The 20,247-nt window shown below is 39.7% G+C and overlaps 1 protein-coding gene across 2 annotated transcripts in view; it reads right to left on the bottom strand.

Annotated features, from left to right (window-relative positions):
* The window catches only part of GTF2A1L (general transcription factor IIA subunit 1 like), a 46,263-nt gene extending 32,358 nt beyond the window's left edge, over nucleotides 1-13,905 (bottom strand). For both annotated transcript variants that reach the window (XM_069580449.1, XM_069580447.1), the window contains exons 1-4: nucleotides 13,833-13,905; nucleotides 11,167-11,268; nucleotides 10,846-10,969; nucleotides 2,185-2,240 (exon numbers count right to left, since the gene is read on the bottom strand). In XM_069580449.1, coding sequence (XP_069436550.1) covers nucleotides 2,185-2,240; nucleotides 10,846-10,969; nucleotides 11,167-11,268; nucleotides 13,833-13,853 — 303 coding nt within the window. In that variant the 5' untranslated portion in view covers nucleotides 13,854-13,905. The remainder of the gene's footprint in view (nucleotides 1-2,184; nucleotides 2,241-10,845; nucleotides 10,970-11,166; nucleotides 11,269-13,832) is intronic.
* Between the last annotated feature and the right edge of the window lie 6,342 nt (nucleotides 13,906-20,247).

The raw sequence follows: 20,247 nt of genomic DNA on the forward strand, positions 1-20,247 counted from the left end.
GAGACCTTATTTCCAAGAATTCCAAAGACAGAAATATTTCTTCACTGGTTTCCTATCAAAAGCAGCAACATTCTTTCTAAAAATTGTGGTAAGAACTATGATTTTTGTTTTTAATGAAGAAACAGAAATAAATGGTCCACTAAGTAACTCCAAAATCACTGCAGATGGTGGCTGCAGCCATGAAATTAAAAGACGCTTACTCCTTGGAAGAAAAGTTATGACCAACCTAGACAGTATATTCAAAAGCAGGGACATTACTTTGCCACCTAAGGTCAGTCTAGTCAAGGCTATGGTTTTTCCGGTGGTCATGTATGGATGTGAGAGTTGGACTGTGAAGAAGGCTGAGTGCCGAAGAATCGATGCTTTTGAACTGTGGTGTTGGAAAAGATTCTTGAGAGTCCCTTGGACTGCAAGGAGATCCAACCAATCCATTCTGAAGGAGGTCAGCCCTGGGATTTCTTTGGAAGGAATGATGCTAAAGCTGAAACTCCAGTACTTTGGCCACCTCATGAGAAGAGTTGACTCATTGGAAAAGAGTCTGATGCTGGGAGGGATTAGGGGCAGGAGGAGAAGGGGACGACCGAGGAGGAGATGGCTGGATGGCATCACGGACTCAGTGGACGTGAGTCTGAGTGAACTCCGGGAGTTGGTGATGGACAGGGAGGCCTGGCGTGCTGCGATTCATGGGGTCGCAAAGAGTCGGACATGACTGAGTGACTGAACCGAACCAACCAAAGTGACTCAGCTGTAAAGCACCTGCTTGCCAATGCAGGAGACACAGGTTCTTTACCTGGGTGGGGTAGATCCCCTGGAGAAGGAAATGGCAACCCACTCCAGTATTCTTGCCTGGAAAATCCCAAGGACAGAAGAGCCTGGAGAGCTACAGTCCAAGGAGTCACAAGAGTCAGACACAACTTAGCGACTAAACAACAAAATTCTTGTACCTCAGAAAGGTAACTCATGGGCTGAAAGAAAAGGAAGAACAGTTAGTGGATCATATATCATCTTTTGTTGTTGTTGAGTTGCTAAGTCGTGTCCAATTCTGTGACCCCGTGGACTGTAGCCCACTAGGCTCCACTATCTATGGGATTCTCCAGGCAAGAATACTAGAATGGGTTGCCACTTCCTTCCCCAGGGGATGTCCCTGATCCAGGGATGGAATCTGCATTTCCTGCATTCAATTCAGTCACTCAGTCGTGTCCGACTCTTTGCGACCCCATGAATTGCAGCACGCCAGGCCTCCCTGTCCATCACCAACTCCCGGAGTTCACTCAGACTCACATCCATCGAGTCCGTGATGCCATCCAGCCATCTCCTCCTCGGTCGTCCCCTTCTCCTCCTGCCCCTAATCCCTCCCAGCATCAGACTCTTTTCCAATGAATCAACTCTTCTCATGAGGTGGCCAAAGTACTGGAGTTTCAGCTTTAGCATCATTCCTTCCAAAGAAATCCCAGGGCTGATCTCCTTTAGAATGGACTGGTTGGATCTCCTTGCAGTCCAAGGGACTCTCAAGAGTCTTCTCCAACACCACAGTTCAAAAGCATCAATTCTTCGGCACTCAGCCTTCTTCACAGTGGATTTCTTACCACTAAGCCACCAGGGAAACCTTATAAAAAAAAGAGAGAGAGAGAAATAGTTCTATTTTTTCCCACCTGAAAACTACTCAATTTTCTATATGTAAGTTTTAAATTTTATCTTCTGCCCCAAAATCCGAGGGGCAAAACCGACCTCTATTACACAAAGATAAAAAATAACCAAAATATTCCACTTAAATAAAAGGAAGAACTACGATGTGCCTCAACACTAGGGGTGAAAAAATCAGAAAATGCAGCATATCAAAATCATCTACTTAGGAACCAACATGTAAGTATATAACATTACACCGTGTATTAAAACGCCATACAATGTAACTTTAGAAATTTCCTAATCTTGTAGGTACAGTCTTGGCAGATGCTAACAACTGCTCTGGAAGATAGGAAGAGCTGGTGAGAAAATATTATATCTGAAACTACTGAATTTTTCCAACACCTATGTTATAGAAGCTATTTTTGTCTTCCCATCCCTTATGACATCTTTCCTCATTCAACTAAAGTTTTACAAATTCCATCTCTGCCCAGCCTTCGGCCACCATTCAGTAAAACTGGGGCATCTCTTTTAAAAATATATCTTAAACAAGCTACATACCAGTTCTGCTGCGGTAAAACTGGGACGAGTTCTACCAGCAGGAATAACTAATGATGCTGTAGAGAAAACAAAATAAACATCACACAGTCATTAGATTTTTACCAATTTAATAAAATTGCTCTAAGTATACCTTATTTTTTTTAATGCTTTCCATCACTAACATTTCAACCATGATAAATTCTATACCTTCTGATTCCAAGTGAGGTAAAAATGGTTAATCATATCTTTTCCCAACAACTTCAGATAAAGACTTTACAACTATTTTCAGTACCAAAAGAACATCCCATTGCAATCAAGTATATTGTACTATAGAATATAGAAGTCCATAAGGAAACAGCTAGGTTATCTTTAGGAAGTCAGTGTACCTCCATCACAACTTTTCATAACAGAAAAAAGTAATTTTATGGCATGTTTCCAAGCAACTATACTTTGAGCAAAAAAAAACCAAAAATGTAAACTACCATAAACCATTCTAAGTTTTAATAGGTTCAAAATAAATTTCAATTCATTTATTTCATGAAAATTTATTTACAGTACTTTAGTCAAGTAATTAAGCAAACAGAGATACACAGTTTAAAGAGTAAATCTAAAAGAACATGTCTCCTGAAGTCTCTGCAGGACTTCAGGTAAACTGCGAAGAAAAATATGACAATAAATCCTTAGGAGAACACCAACTCAAGCTGCGTTAAACCTATCATCTCATTTATCTTCATTTGCACCAATTTCCTGTGCTAACTGTCCCTTTGGTTATTGTACATCTAAAAGGTTGGCCAAATGGTTTCAAATGCAGTTGTTTAAAAATAAGTCTAAAAAAGAACAACATAATGTCATTTGCAGCAATGTGGAAACTAGAGACTGTCATACTGAGTGAAGTCAGAGAAAAACAAATATGTAATATTTATATGTGGAATAAAAAAAATGGTACAAATGAACTTATTTACAAAATCAGTCACAGATGGGGAAAACAAGCTTACAGTTACTAGGGTGGGAAAAGGTGGTGCTGCTAAGTCACTTCAGTCGTGTCCGACTCTGTGCGACCCCATAGACGGCAGCCCACCAGGCTCCCCCGTCACTGGGATTCTCTAGGCAAGAACACTGGAGTGGGTTGCCATTTCCTTCTCCAATGCATGAAAGTAAAAAGTCAAAGTGAAGTTGCTCAGTCGTGTCCAACTCTTTGCGACCCCATGGACTGCAGCCAACCAGGCCCCTCCGTCCATAGGATTTTCCAGGCAAGAGTACTGGAGTGGGTTGCCATTGCCTTCTCTGCTATATGGCAAAAGCATCTAAAAAAGAGTGTATATATGTATATTTATAACTGATTCACTTTGTTGTACAGCAGAAACTAACACATTTTCAATCTACTATGCTTCAATAAAATTTATTTAAACATCAGTCTAAAAAACAAATAGTTACTAGAAGGATTTTGGTTGACCAATATAACCTTAAACCTTACCTCAAGGTTCATTTTATCTACTTGAACCTGACTGTTAAAAGACCATCTCTTTTCTTTAACGAAATAAAAAACATTTTTGCATGTTTAAGCAGCATGTATGTATTAAACACAATATTTTTATGGCATTTTTTTCACATACTGTGTTAAGGAAGACTTGGAAATGGCTACCCACTTCAGTCCTCTTGCCTGGAAAATCCCATGGACGGAGGAGCCTGGTAGGCTGCAGCCCATGGGGTCCCACAGAGTCGGACATGACTGAGCGACTTCCCTTTCACTTCCCCAAAGATCCATTTCTGACACTAGAGTGGCTCCATCACATACAACAAACAGCTCAGAAGAGCAAATTTTTTTAACTAACCATTCTTGTCACATTAAGACAACAGAAGTGAAGCTACAGAGATTGATAGTTAATGAGGTACAAAATTATTTTTATCCTCTGCCATCTATGGCTTTGCTTATTAACAGGCATTCTTTTAGAAAGGCTAAATTAGAAAGAATTGGAGTGGCAGGAACACAATGGTATTAGTCTTAATTAGCTGAAGTGAGCAAAGCTTAGGCTGGTACAGCTTAAGTCATAGCCTGAGAGGAAACAAAAATCTGTTAACATACTGTCTGCAGCAATTAAAAGAATTTCTTGAGGAAAAATAGCAATAATTCTCCCCTTTTAAATACTCTGAAATAAATCCCAGAGGATAATTCTCTCTACTCATATAAATCAAACAGAGCTATAAGAGAGTTTTAAGAGTTTCTTTATAGTCATCAAAAGAACTGAATTAACAAAATTTTATAGTAAAATTCCACGCAGTTCCTACTTAATTTTGATACTAAATTCACAAGTTAAATTCACCATTCATACACACTCACAAATTATATGCGCCTGAAACGTATTTTTTAAAATACTCAAGACAGTTTTGATAACCAATTAAGTTTTAACTGAATACATGTTTTTACTTGAACTGGGAAAGTCAGAATTTTGATGTTCATTCATACTCTAGAAATAGCAAATTTCACAAACAATGAGCTTTAGAATATAGATGGAATTAAATCTGCCAAATATAATTTAACGAATTTTGTAAAAAGATAGCATGATATATATTATACAATTATATAATACAGCATAGCAACATTCACAGTTATAAGTGTGTTTTTCCCTACACACCAAAAAGTCTTTAATACATTGAAAGTGAAAGTGAAGTCACTCAGTCGGGTCTGACTCTTTGTGACCCCATGGACTGTAGCCCACCAGGCTCCTCCGTCCATGTGATTCTCCAGGCAAGAATACTGGAGTGGGTTGCCATTTCCTTCTCCAGGGGATCTTCCCGACCCAGGGATTGAACCTAGGTCTCCTGCATTGCAGGCAGACGCTTTACCCTCTGAGCCACCAGGGAAGCCCTTAATACATTAAGGCAGCTTAACAAACTTGAGTCCATTCTGAACCATTCCAAATTTTAATATCCAAGTCACATTATTCAAGAGGTGCAAAGACTGGTACATTTCCTCTTTGTGACTACTCTTTAGCACATGGCTGTCTCCTGATTACCAAACTGAATATTCTAATTCAAATCATCTCAAGAGACAACAGCAGTGTTTAAACTTTCGACAGATCCAAGTTCAAGAACAGTTGGACGTACAGTTTTTACCTGAAGTTTAAGAGTTTCAATGCTCAAAGCTGAAAGCCAACAAATCTCTCAATGTTCCTGGTTCTTCCTTATCTTCTTCCCACAGTGACAGATGGTTGCATCAAAAAGACTATGTGACATGAAGACCAAAAATCCGATGGTGACTGGAACTGCCCTAGGAATACGGCAATCAGAAGCAGACTGACGACACACCCCAGTGTGCTCAAGACAGTCCTAGTTCACACCTATTATTCTGAGGTTATTATCAATAGAATCCCATTTCTCTCTCAAAAACGCATTATAAGCAAAAGATCCAGAATAGCCAATATGATATTCAAGGAGAAAAAAATGAACTGCTAATACTGCCCACCTTCAAGACTTACTATAAAGCTACAGTAATCAAGACAGTGTCACATGGCAAAACAAAAATAGACAAAAAGACCAGTGGAACCGAACAAAGAGCCCAGAGAGAGTCCCCATAAATATAATCAGTTGACCCTTGACAAAAGGAGCATAAGCAATACGAGGGAGCGAAGACAGCCTCTTCAACAAAAAGTGCTGAAACTGAACCTACAAGGCAAAAAATGAGAAAGGAACCTAGATACAAACCCTACACTCTTCACAAAGACTAACTCAAAATAGATCATAGACCTAAATGTATAATGCAAAACCATAAAACTCCTAGAAAATAACACAAGAGAAAATCTAGATGACTTAAACATGGCAATGAATTTTTTGATACAACACCAAAAGCACAATCCATGAAAGAAATAACTGATAATTTGGACTTCATTAAAATTAAAAACTGCTTTGTGAAAGACAAGTCAGGAGAATGAAAAGACAAGCCACAGTTCGGGAGAAGATACTTGCAAAAGACATACCTGATAAGAGACTTATCAAAAATATACAAAGAACTCTTAAAACTTAACAACAACAAAATAATCAAATTAAAAAATAAATTAAGCACCTAAATAAACACTCCACCAAAGAAGATATACAGATGGCAGACATAACACCAATATGCTGACAAATATGCAGAGCAACAAACTCTCATGGTTCAGCCACTTTGGAAAGTTTGGCACTTTCTTACCAAACGAAATATACTCTTATCATGTGACCCAGCGATCACATTCTTTGGTATTTATACCCAAAGGAGTTGAAAACTTACTTTTACACAAAAACCTGCACACTCATTTTTACGAAGTTTTATTCATAATTGCCAAATTCAGAGACCAATTAGTTATTGTTCAGGGGCTGAGTGAATATATTAACTGCAGTAGCTCCAGACAATGGGATATTATTTAGTGCTGAAACAAAAGGAGCTATCAAGCCATGAAAAGACATGGAACGATCTTAAAGTCATATTACTAACGGAAAGAAGCCAACCTGAAAAGGCTATATACTATAGTATCCCAAATATATGACAACCTGGAAAAGGCAAAACTATAGAGATATTAGTAGTAAAAAGATCAGAGGTTGCCAAGGACTGGTGTGACGGGAACTGACAAAAAGGAGCACAGAAGTATTGGGGGCAATGGAAACACTCTGTATCAAACTATTACAATGGATTCAAATCATTATGCACCTGGCCAACACCACAGAATGTAGAACACCAAAAGTGATCATGTAAACTGTGACTTTACATATCAATGCAGGTTCATAAATTGTAACAAATACACCACCCTCCTGAGGGATGCTGATAAATAAAGAGGTTATGCTTGAGTAGGGAGCAAGCAGTACATGGGAAATTTCTCTCAAGTCTGCCGTGAATCTAAAGATGCTCTTTAAAATTAATTATTTTTTAAAAAGACTATAAATGATATATAAGTATAGAACGGTGGTCATTTAGTCACTAAGTCATGTCCGACTTTTGTGACCCCATGGACTGTAGCCCACCAGCCTCCCCTGTCCATGCGGATTCTCCAGGCAAAAATACTGGAATGGGTTCCCATGCCCTCCTCCAGGGGATCTTCCCAACCCAGAAATAGAACTCAGGGCTTCCGCAGTGCAGGCAGATTCTTTACCATCCGAGCCACCAGGGTATCAAGGCAATTTATGCCTTTTTCATTTCTCACTAAGCATTTGGGGCAGGGTATTGTTGACATCTGCACTGTGGCACAAAGCCACAATGATTAAAACTGAAGGCACCATCACATGAATTAAGCCTGTAAGCACCAAACCCTACTAGTGCTCACTGTGTTTACTCTCCATTGCTATTTACTCACAACTAAAAAATAATAATAAAACCAGCAACAACAAAACTGTTTCACTTAAGAAGTTCCTTAATGTAACTATAAATAATTATTTTTACTAAATTTCAACCCTCAAGTATACTTCCTTTTAATATTCTGTATGAGGAAACTGGAAGAACATATAAAGCATTTCTGGAGCATACAGAAGTACAAGGAAGCACAACGAGATGCAATGGTGCTGTTCTTTAAGTTGGGAGCTGACGTAGCTAATTTCTTTTTTTCAAGAAACACCAGTTTTACTTGAAAGAAAAACTGACAGTAACCATGGGTCTTCAAAGTTGGGTATATGGCAGTTTTCTGAAGATGAACTAAGTGTGCCCATCACTTCAAAGAAAAGCAAACTGACAATGTTTGTTTAGGAATGATAAAATTCAAGTTTTCAAGCAAAAATTAGAATTTTGGAAACTCTATATCCACAACAGTGAGCTTCATTGCTTTCCGATACTTAGAACACTTTTCTGATGAGATGTGGGGGGATGATAATGACTTTTTATCCTGTATCATGAACAACGTGTCAAATATTTAACTCAGTGAACCAACATTTTCCAAGTCATCAACATATGTTACAAAATTACACATAGGTTAGAGAGTCATTCAAAGTGCAAGATACACCAGGGAACTTTAACAAAAAGTCCACTGATATGGTTTCAAAAAGTCCACTGATATTGATTCTGCCTGCCTATCTGCTAAGTCACTTCAGTCGTGTCCGACCCTGTGCGACCCCATAGACGGCAGCCCACCAGGCTCCCTCGTCCCTGGGACTTGCCATTTCCTTCTCCAATGCATGAAAGTGAAAAGTGAAAGTGAAGTCGCTCAGTCGTATCCGACTCTTAGCGATCACATGGACTGCAGCCTACCAGGCTCCTCTGTCCATAGGATTTTCCAGGCAAGAGTACTGCCATTGCCTTCTCCGGATATTGATTCTACTTTGCACCTAATCTCTCAGAAGCTACCACTTGTTGAGTTTTAGCTTAGTATCAAATTACCTGAAAAAGCTATTAAAATACTCCTGCTTTTTCAATTTTCTCACCGTGGAATATTAGATTTTCTTCTTATATGTAGTTTTGCTAAAACTACATATCACAACAGATTAAATTTAGAAATAGATATGAGAATCCAGCTGTCTTGAATTAAGCCAGACATTAACTAGAATTGCAGAAAAGTGAAACAATACCAATCTTCTCACTAAATACTTTTTGCTCTAGAAAATAGTTATTTTAAACAAATATATATTAACATACAATCACTTTTTAAATTAATAAATCAACATTTTAAAAATGTCTCAGCTTTAATTTCCAATATGACAGGTATCTATAACCCAAAAGAAAAGTACTTTGAGGTTCTCGATTTTAAAGTGTAAAGCGGTCCTGAGACGCCCCCCACCAAAAAAAGAAAAAAAAGCTGACAATTGAAGATACAGCAAATTATTAAACAAATGGATAATACAGTCAAAGAAAACATAATAAAATGCGTGGAACAGACAAAGGCAAATGACTTATTCTGTTGTAGATTTAATTAGAACTTGTTATCAAGAGATGTAAAGGTTGCATAAGCTTAGGTCATCTTAATCAGGCTTTTAAAAGCATACAATGAGAAGACATAAAAAGCACTTCCAATTTTATGAGGTTATTTACTAGCTACTAGAGTACCTAGAAATGAAGATGGAAGGCAATAAGGCCTATAGTGAGTTTTACAGGATACACGTGCTTCCTCTTCACTTCATTATGAATGACGCAGAGGAGAATAAGAAAAACTTATTTAAATGTAATTATTTCTATTATTCTAACCTCTAAGAAAGAAATTAGAATGAAGTGTTGAGTGAAAGTCAGCTAGATATATTAGTTGCAAGACTATTTTGTGATTTAAATCATTGGTAATATTACCATCTTGCGGCAAAATCTAGTACTGCAATTTTGAATGACAGAAAGTGGAAGTGTTCTGGCTATTCTTTTTTCAAGAACTATGCTTTTGATAAAATTCAGTCAAGTATTAGCCACTCCTAAGGAAAAAAATCTTTAAAGTTCTTTAATTATGAAAAAAAGAGTAAAAGAATGTTATTTAAATGCAGAAATAAAAGGAATGCCCTAATAAAACAATAAAATTAAAAATGAAAGCATAGCCAGGAAAACACAAAATTTGATGGAAAATGTTTCAGTGTGTCAACTAAGTAATGAAAACTGCTATGGCTAATTCTTACACTGCAATATTCTACATTTTAAGCACAGGTTTGATAAAAGCTGTCTGGTAACTCAATATTCTCTGTTGGTTTCATTTTTATAAGTTACAATTGCTGCCACACAAATTCTCCATCTTGTTATAGAGGAGGTACAAGCCTCCTTACTATTGTCCCTTGGCCTTGGCCCACATATACTAATGTGAATTTTCCCAAGTATACCATGAATGATCCAGTTTGTATTGACAATTTAATCTACCCTTGCAGACATTAATCTACTGAATTCCAGCTAAATCAAATAAAACCTGCTTGTGTGTGTGTGTGTCTGTCTGGGCATGTCTGTATCTAGGTGTGTCTGCTGGTGTATGCCTCTGCGTCTGTCAGTGTCTCTATCTGCCTGCGTCTCTGTGTATCAACAAGCAGATGTATACACATACACATATCAGGACAGCATAATGATCATAAGAATCAGGGGAGAAAAAAGAAATAAAGGCTAGAAAGACATAATAGTATCGCTAACCGCTAATCTTTTCCAGTGTAAACTAATAGACATATTATGGACAAATATTTCCCTTAAAAGCAGAGATCTAGATTCAGTAGGACCAAGATTAGTGACAATACATGTAAGGTCCATTTCTAGCCATCATTTTATATCCAAAACTGTGAAGCAGCCTGAATAACATCCATATCCCTGTTTATAAAAGTGATTGTTCACAAAAGCTCCATTTTGCTTCCAATTCAATGGCAAATTTATAATACAGACAGAAGCAAGAAGAAAGAGAGCACAAGCTTGCAAGTACCCATCTTTCCCTCTGCTTCTTTACCAACAATGGCTGGATGACTCCTTGACCACAGCCAATTAAATTTTCTGAAATAACCAGAGGGTACTCCCAACAGCCCATGAACTATACAACTTGTTCTTCTGAAGTATGGCTTTGTCACCTTTTGGGACTATAGAATTTTTTTTAAAAAATAGTTTAAACAACCTAATTTTCTTATCAATAATTACATGGCAGTGATGAGTTATCCTGCATTCATTTATTTAACAATAATTTTTGAAGTCCAAGCCCTCTTACCTTAAGAATATTACCCTAATTCAAAACCACCACCAAAGAAGAATTTGTTACAAAGACAAATACTACTAATTTACTAACTGTATCCAACCTGCTGATGATTGCAATGTTTGGTGCAAGCTGTGTGGCAACTGAAGTGTGAACAGAGGTGAATGAACACTATTTCTGAAGAAGTCTTCTGTGGCTTTAGATTGCAAAACCTTTGTTTCCCAGAGCTGCAGAGAGAAACAAAATGTTTGCTTTAAAAAAAAAAAAATTAGGATAGTTACTGCTATTCTTTTAACTTTTAAATTGTCAACTGAAATCTCAATAAATGGGTACGTGTTAAATGCTAATTAAGAGGTCTGAATTCTAGTTTAGCCATTTTTTAAGCTGAAAAAACAAAAGACAGAAACTTTTACTGTCTACAAACCTGTTTCAAGTCTTTTAAGACTTGTTCTTCTACACCTTCTTCAGCAAAGAGATCCCTCACTCCTTCAATCACATCTTCAATTACAGATCTGTAAAGTTTAGCCTACATAAAAGCAATTGTTAAAAGTTTTACATTCAAGTTTGAGAGTGCTCAGCCTTTAAAAACATGAAATGTACACTTTTCTAATCTTATATTTAAAGAAAAGCCACCACAAGGATTTTCACTAAATGCATCTTATTCCCAGTATAGTCTTAGCTTTTCATAAATTGTGTTAATTTCAGATCCATAGTCTCAGTCTATCTATAAGGCTGAATCACAATGAGTGTGTAGGTTGCTCAGTCAAGTCTGACTCTTTTGTGATCCCAGGGACTACAGTCTGCCAGGTTTCTCTGTACAAGGGATATTTCAGACAGGAATACTGGAGTGGGCTGCCACTTTCTTCCTCCTAGCCCAGGGATTAAACTGGTATCTCCTGTGTCTCCTGCATTGCAGGAGATTCTTTACCTGCTGAGCCATCAGGGAAACCCTGAATCACAATACTATAAGAAAATATGAGATACAAATCTCATCAAGATGTATGCTTGTTTTTATGTTCCCCGACTTCTGTGTCAGTATTTAACCTCCCCAGTCCTTTTTAAAAGGAAACTAATTTAAGGCAGGTGGAAATGAGCCTTTTGTTTTCAGTTTACTCTTTTCTCAAACAGATCAAAGAGCATTTTTAGAGTTTATTATTTCCACTAATGTAAATAAATTCCACCTCATAAGTTTGGGGCAGGCATTTACAATAGTCACCAAAGTGCTTCCCACTTCCAAAGCACATGTAATCCAAAAGATATCTTGAACCACGGTCAAGTAAACTGCAACAAAAAGGATTTCCTAAGAGAAACTAAGGACAGAAACTAAGAAACTAAATGAACCTTACCCTTCCATAGCCTGCAGAGAGTAAGTAACATCCTAAAAGCAGATTTTTACCAGATTAAAAATTGGTCAATATCAATAGAAAAATAGCCCTGTGAAATAAACTCAGTCCTTCAAATCTATGTAAATTGTGCTTCATTTCCACCATAATCCTGGCAGTCCAGTGGTTAAGACTCAACGCTTTCACTACTGGGGGCACGAGTTCAATCTCTGGTCAAGGTACGAAGATTCACTGCAAGTCATACAGCGTGGCCAAAAAATAAAATAAAATATAAAAATAAATAAAATTTTAAAATTACTAAATGCAAAAAAAAAGAGCCACGCTAAGTATACTATCAATACTGACCTGACCTAGTGGACTGATAAGAAATGACAAAATAGGAATGTAGTTGAATTGCTCTTATTTCAGCAATTAACAGGCCAAATTGAAAATTCTATTATTCAAGGACTGCTTCTTCTTACTACTCAGTAAATAAATACGTTCATGGCAAGAGTAGTTAGGCTTTACATTTATCCTTCTGAAGACCAAGAGTAAGCCTATAAATAAGCCAATCAGTAATATTTTAAGTAACATGTATTCACAAGTATGACAGTAAGATTAGGTGCTCTAGATTAGTCGCTTCTTGTAAAACAGTTTACCCTGATAAAGGTGCTAAACTGAGGCTTCAGTGTTGGTCTCGGCTAGTGTGATCACATTTAAAGCAAGAGGGAAAAACTCCTGGGGATAAACACATCTTTTAAGATCTACCCTCAGAATGCAACAGCAGCCATCGAAAATGGCCCATTACCACACAAAATTTCAAAAGCAAAGTAGGAACTGAAGGTACTTTCTCTTCTAGGACTACAGTCAGATTTTATCTTCATTATAATCAAATGGTATACATGGTAAATTCAAGCATAATTACTTTACATATCTTAAAACATACTAAAATCAGACAATGGATACACATTAATAACTTTTCTCAAGACATGAACCCTTTTATGCTGTGTATGTATAGGTGGAACCCATAAAATACCACACATCTGGACAAGCTACATTGCCTTTTACCAAATGTGAACTTCTGACTTGAACTGAAAATCGACATGACTCCTTAACTTTACCTTTAATTCAGGTTTTTAAGATTGATAGGTCTCACAAGGCCATTTAGCCTATCAATTCTCACGTGAGGTTTAGGTACTCCATAGCAGTAGGAGAGCAACGTCTCCGTTTATCAATTTCAACTGTACTTATGGATGGAAAAATGGAAGGACGAGGGAGACCTCTAAAAATATGTGGTGGGATGACAAAGTATCACATTACCTGTTGTATCAGGTAACTAATACAGCTTAGAATCAACAGCGGCCATACTAAAATTAAGGGCTACAATTAAAAGTGCAACGAAACTTAGTAATTCTAAACACACGGGAAACTGGCAGGGCTCAGGTGCATTCCACCTCTAACCACCATCTCACATCCGTATTCTAGAGGACCTGAGTTTGGATGAGAAGCCAGAAGGAGAAGAGGAGGGGCATCTGCTCTTCTGATGGGAGCCAGATCCAACTTCCAGGTGAGTTAGTGGCTCTAATCCGTGTCCTCCAACACGGAGGCGAAGAACAGCCGAAGCCCCTACGGGAGAGGGCCTCTGAATGTCTGTGAAGGGCCAGGAGGAAAGAAAGTGGTGCGGGGAGCTCCGCTGCCATGACCCCAGGGTCACACTCCCTCCCCACGGGGCGCAGGCCAAGAGGCCATGCTGATGGTCCTCACTCACCACCCCGTTGACGCAATCCATGACACCGGCTCCAGCACCCTGCTGCCTGCGCCTGCGCCTGCGCAGCACGCGGTGCCTCGCCAAGGACCGCCCCCTGTGGGCTTTGAATGCGGGTGCACGTTGTCCGTGCAACTACGTCAGGGCGCTGCGGGCGGGGCAGGGGAGGAGAGAAGGTTAATAAATCGATCAGGGTTAACTGGAGATTCGGTGCTGAGGCAGGGGAGAGGTTGGTCTGCTGGGGCAAAGAAACCAGCTAAAGTGGGACGGTTAATTCCGGTGTAGTTAGCCTTGGGCTGTTCACATGACCCTTAAAAAGCCTTTATTTTCTCAAGTTGTAAAATAAAGGCTACGAAAATAGGGGATGAGCAATGCAGTGGTAGATCCCAGCTCACTTTACCTTTGAAAAGAGAGGAATTAGAGGTGTCTGTCTTCTCCTTCCACTAATTTTCATTCCTCTCCTTAGGCCCCACTCACAGCTGAACTCCAGTATGTAACAAGAATCTAACTCTTCTAAGATGGGTTCTCAAAGTGTGGGACAGCAGCAACCGCTTCATCTGGGAAGCTGTTAAAAATGCAAATTATTGGGTCCCACCCCAGACTTTACTGGGCTTCCTTGGTAGCTCAGCTGGTAAAGAATCCACCTGCAATGCAGGAGAACCCGGTTCGATTCCTGGGTCGGGAAGATCCCCTGGAAAAGAATTAGGCTGGCCCTCCGGTATTCTTGGGCTTTCCTGGTGGCTCAGACAGTAAAGAATCTGCCTGCGATGCGGGAGACCTGGGTTCAATCCCTGGGTTGGGAAGATCCTCTGGAGAAGGGCGTGGCAACCCACTCCTGTATTCTTGCCTGGAGAATCCCCATGGACAGAGGAGGCTGGCGAGCTACAGTCCATGGGATCACAAAGAGTTGGACACAACTGAGCGACTAAGCACAGCACAGCACAGCCAGATTTCCTGAGTCTGAAACTCCAGAGGTGGAGATCTAGCCTTCTGTAAATTTAACATTCTCTCCACCTGATTCTGATGGGCACTTAAATAAGACTTGGTGTCCCAAAACTAAGATTCTCAACTTTGTCTGTACACTGAAATCACCTGCAGAGATTATTAAAGGTTTGGCACCTGGGTCTCTCCCCTAGAGAATCTGATTCTATCTTATGCAGCCAAGGTGGAGAACCACTGCTAAAATAAAGTCAGCATCCCAATACCACCCAGGCTCCTTTTCCCTCTCAGGCAGAAATCACAGTCTCTTGACCTATAATAATTCCCTCCTTCCCTTGAAGGGTAAAGCATCCAGGGGCACAGCTTGCCTGGGGCTGAGGGCAGATGTAAGCACAGATAACCTGGAGGGTTAGATAAAGGAAGAAGTCATCTGTTACCAGTACTCTGCCTTTCAAAGAAGACTTTCTATCCTATCAGATAGGTCCTGACCTAACCAGAAGACTTAAATTAGTTAATGATTAAAAATCCTATCAGGTTTAAAATTGAATATTTGTGCATGTAAATTCAGTAGAGCTACTTATGCCCAACCATTCTGCATTTGCTCTGCCTGGGTCAGGTACCTTATGGTTGATGAGTTTCAAGAAGCTGATTTATATGAGGCTCTTTAGAAGATTTTCCTACATTGAAAACTATCTGAAATTTCTTTTTCAAAAAGTCAAGAATTTTATATAATAATTTTTAATGATTGTGTCTCTACCTGGCAATTTACCACCAGAATTATTCAAAGTGACATCTTACACCTAAAATAGAAAAGCTAGAAGCAGTTATTGATTCCTGCTGATATCAAAATATCCGATTAAATTATTCAACCTGGGAAATAAGCTGAAAGGTCTCTTGTTTATCATCTTTTTCATAGTCAAATTTTAAAACTTGATTCCTAAATGCATAGAATTGGTAATCACTTAACTTTCTGTGATAGCATACTATCTTATATTGGGGCTTCCCTGATGGTTCAGCAGGTAAAGAATCTGCCTACCATGCAAGAGACTTCATTATATGTTCTATCCTTCTCAGATGAACATACGTACTTTTGAAATTAAATGTGGACCTTGGTACTCATCAGTTCAGTTTAGTCATTCAGTCATGTCCGACTCTTTGCGACCCCATGGACCACAGCACGCCAGGTCTCCCTGTCCATCACCAACTCCCAGAGTTTACCCAAATTCATGTCCATTGAGTCAGTGATGCCATCCAACTATCTCATCCTCTGTCATCCCTTTCTCCTCCTGCCTTCAATCTTTCCCAGCATCAGAGTCTTTTCCAAGGAGTCAGTTCTTCGCATCAGGTGGCGAAAGTATTGGAGTTTCAGCTTCAGCATCAGTCCTTCCAATGAACACTCAGGACTAATCTCCTTTAGAATGGACTGTTTGGATCTCCTTACAGCCCAAGGACTCTCAAGAGTCCTCTCCAACACCACAGTTCAAAAGCATCAATTCTTTGGCGCTCAGCTTTCTTTATAGTACAACTCTCACATCCATACATGACTACTGGAAAAACCATAGCCTTAACTAGACGGACCTTTGTTGACAAAGTAACATCTCTGCTTTTTACTATGCTGTCTAGGTTGGTCATAACTTTCCTTCCAAGGAGTAAGTGTCTTTTTCATTTCATGGCTGCAGTCACCATCTGCAGTGATTTTGGAGCCCCAAAATATAAAGTCAGCCACTGTTTCCACTGTTTCCCCATCTATTTGCCATGAAATGATAGGACTGGATGCCATGATCTTAGTTTTCTGAATGTTGAGCTTTAAACCAACTTTTTCACTCTCCTCTTTCACTTTCATCAAGAGGCTCTTTACTTCTTCCTCACTTTCTGTCATAAGGGTGCTGCTGCTGCTAAGTCGCTTCAGTTGTGTCAGACTCTGTGTGACCCCAGAGACAGCAGCCCACCAGGCTCCCCCGTCCCTGGGATTCTCCAGGCAAGAACACTGGAGTGGGTTGCCATTTCCTTCTCCAATGCATGAAAGTGAAAAGTGAAAGTGAAGTCACTCAGTTGAGTCCGACTCAGTGACCCCATGGACTGCAGCCTACCAGGCTCCTCCGTCCATGGGATTTTCCAGGCAAGAGTACTGGAATGGGGTGCCATTGCCTTCTCCCATAAGAATGCTGTCATCTGCATATCTGAAGTTATTGATATTTCTCCTGGCAATCTTGATTCCAGTTTGTACTTCCTCCAGCCCAGCATTTCTCATAATGTACTCTGCATAGACGTTAAATAAGCAGGGTGACAATATGCAGCCTTGACGTACTCCTTTTCCTATTTGGAACCAGTCTGTTGTTCCATGTCCAGTTCTAACTGTTGCTTCCTGACCTGCATACAGGTTTCTCAAGAGGCAGGTCAGGTGGTCTGGTATTCCTATCTCTTTCAGAATTTTCCACAGTTTGTTGTGATACACACAGTCAAAGGCTTTGGCATAGTCAATAAAACAGAAATAGATGTTTTTCTGAAACTCTCTTCCTTTTTCCATGATCAAGCACATGTTGGCAATTTGACCTCTGGTTCCTCTGCCTTTTCTAAAACCAGCTTGAACGTCTGGAAGTTCACAGTTCATGTATTACTGAAGCCTGGCTTGGAGAATTTTGAACATTATTTTGCTAGCATGTGAGATGAGTACAATTTGCGGCAGTTTGAGCATTCTTTGGTGTTGCCTTTCTTTGGTATTGGAATGAAAACTGACCTTATCCAGTCCTGTGGCCACTGCTGAGTTTTCCAAATTTGCTGGCATACTGAGTGCAGCACTTTCACAGCATCATCTTTTAGGATTTGAAATAGCTCAACTGGAATTCTATCACCTCCACTAGCTTTGTTCATAGTGATGCTTCTTAAGGCCCACTTGACTTCACATTCCAGGATGTCTGCCTTTAGGTGAGTGATCCCACCATCGTGATTATCTGGGTCATGAAGATCTTTTTTGTACAGTTGTGTGTATTCTTGCCACCCCTTCTTAATATCTTCTGCTTCTGTTAGGTCCCGACCATTTCTGTCCTTTATCAAGCTCATCTTTGCATGAAATGTTCCCTTGATATCTCTAATTTTCTTGAAGAGATCTCTAGTCTTTCCCATTCTGTTGTTTTCCTCTATTTCTTTGCACTGATCACTGAGGAAGGCTTTCTTATCTCTCCTTGCTATTCTTTGGAACTCTGCATTCAAATGGGTATTTCTTTCCTTTTCTCCTTTGCTTTTCACTTCTCTTCTTTTCACAGCTATTTGTAAGGCCTCCTCAGACAACCATTTTGCCTTTTTGCATTTCTTTTTCTTGGGGATGGTCTTGATCCCTGTCTCCTGTACAATGTCATGAACCTCCGTCCATAGTTCATCAGGCACTCTATCAGATATAGTCCCTTAAATATACTTGTCACTTCCACTGTATAATCATAAGCGATTTGAAGTTGTTGATGGACAGGGAGGCCTGATGTGCTGCGGTTCATGGGGTCGCAAAGAGTCAGATACGACTGAGCGACTGAACTGAACTGAACTGATACCTGAATGGTCTAGTGATTTTCTCTACTTTCTTCAATTTAAGTCTGAATTTGGCAATAAGGAGTTCATGCTCTGAGCCACAGTCTTATTCCTGGTCTTGTTTTTGCTGACTGTATAGAGCGTCTCCATCTTTGGCTGTAAAGAATATAATCAGTCTGATTTTGGTGTTGACCATCTGGTGATGTTCATGTATAGGTTCTTCTCTTGTGCTGTTGGAAGAGAGTGTCTGCTATGACCAGCGCATTCTCTTGGCAAAACTCTATTAGCCTTTGCCCTGCTCCATTCTGTACTCCAAGGCCAAATTTGCCTGTTACTCTAGATGTTTCTTGACTTCCTACTTTTGCATTCAAGTCCCCTATAATGAAAAGGACATCTTTTTTGGGTGTTAGTTCTAAAAGGTCTTGTAGGTCTTCATAGAACCTTTCAACTTTAGCTCCTCATAAAAAGTGACTATGCTGAACGGTTATTTCTTAGTATATTTAGTGGACTCAGGTTGCAGAGAGGTTATGTAACTTTAGCAGAGAGATGTCAGTAACTTTCCATTTGCCCCTGAGGGTCTGTTTGCCTGGTCACTAATAGACTGAGATGTAGTTTCTTCCCAACAGTAGACAATGGCTTTTAGAGAAGGTATACTTTAACATGGAAACTTACATCACCATGTGTAGAATAGATAGCCAAAGGGAATTTTCCGTATAGGTCAGGAAACTCAAACTGGTGCTCTGTATCAATCTAGAGGGGTGGGATGGGATGGGAGATGGGAGGGAGGCTCAAAAGGGAGAGGATATATGTATACCTATGGCTGATTCACGTAGAGGTTTGACAGAAAGCAAAAAATTCTGTAGAGCAATTATCCTTCAATTAAAAAAAAATTTTTTTTAAGAAAAAAAAAAATAGAGGAGATATACTTTAACCTACATTGCAGGTGAATCCAGGCTGCAAATCTGCTCTGAACATGTGATAGCCAGCTTCCAAGATGGCCCCCAAAATTCCTTACTTCCTGGTATTCAAGGCCTTGTGTTTGCCCCTCCCACACTATACCATGGTTCATCTGGGTGACCCATAGAATAAAGCAGAAGTAATGACGCATCACTTCTAGGATTATATTATAAATGACTATGGCTTCCATCTTTGGATTCCTTCAGATTACTCACTTGGGAGAAGATAGCTGTCATGTTGTGAGGATAGTCAAACACTCAGCCCATGGAGAGGTCCATGTGGTAAGGAACCAAGACTCCAGTCCACAGCTGGCAGGGATCAGAAGCCTGTAGACAGTCACAAAAGTAAGCTTCGAAATTGATCCCTCCCCATATGGGCTCTCAGATGACTGCCGCCCTGACTGATAGCCTGTCTGCATCCGTTTGAGCGACTCTGAATGAGAAACACCCTCTAAGCATCTCCCAGATTCCCAATCCTCAGAAACTGTGCGAGATAATAAATATTTGTCATTTAAGCAGTTAATTTTGGGGACAATTTGTTGCACAAAATGGGATAACTAATACAGGCCCCATTCTCTGATTGAACTGTGACTAGTGAAGACTTCAGAGAAGGCAATGGCACCTCACTCCAGTACTCTTGCCTGGAAAACCCCATGGGCGGAGGAGCCTGGTAGGCTGCAGTCCATGGGGTTGTGAAGAGTCGGACACGACTGAGCGACTTGACTTTCACTTTTCACTTTCATGCATTGGAGAAGGAAATGGCAACCCACTCCAGTGTTCTTGCCTGGAGAATCCCAGGGACGGGGGAGCCTGGTGGGCTGCCTTCTCTGGGGTTGCACAGAGTCAGACACGACTAAAGCAACTTAGCAGCAGCAGCAGCAGACGTGAAGACTTGTTTTTTTCTCATTGTAATCTCAGCATTTAAAGTTTCTTGAATATCCTCATCGGTCACAAAAGCATTTGAAAAGTAGGTAAAGGAATCTGTATAGGCTGATATTTGATAG

This window comes from Ovis canadensis, chromosome 3 (assembly GCF_042477335.2).
Source record: "Ovis canadensis isolate MfBH-ARS-UI-01 breed Bighorn chromosome 3, ARS-UI_OviCan_v2, whole genome shotgun sequence".
NCBI lineage: Eukaryota > Metazoa > Chordata > Mammalia > Artiodactyla > Bovidae > Ovis > Ovis canadensis.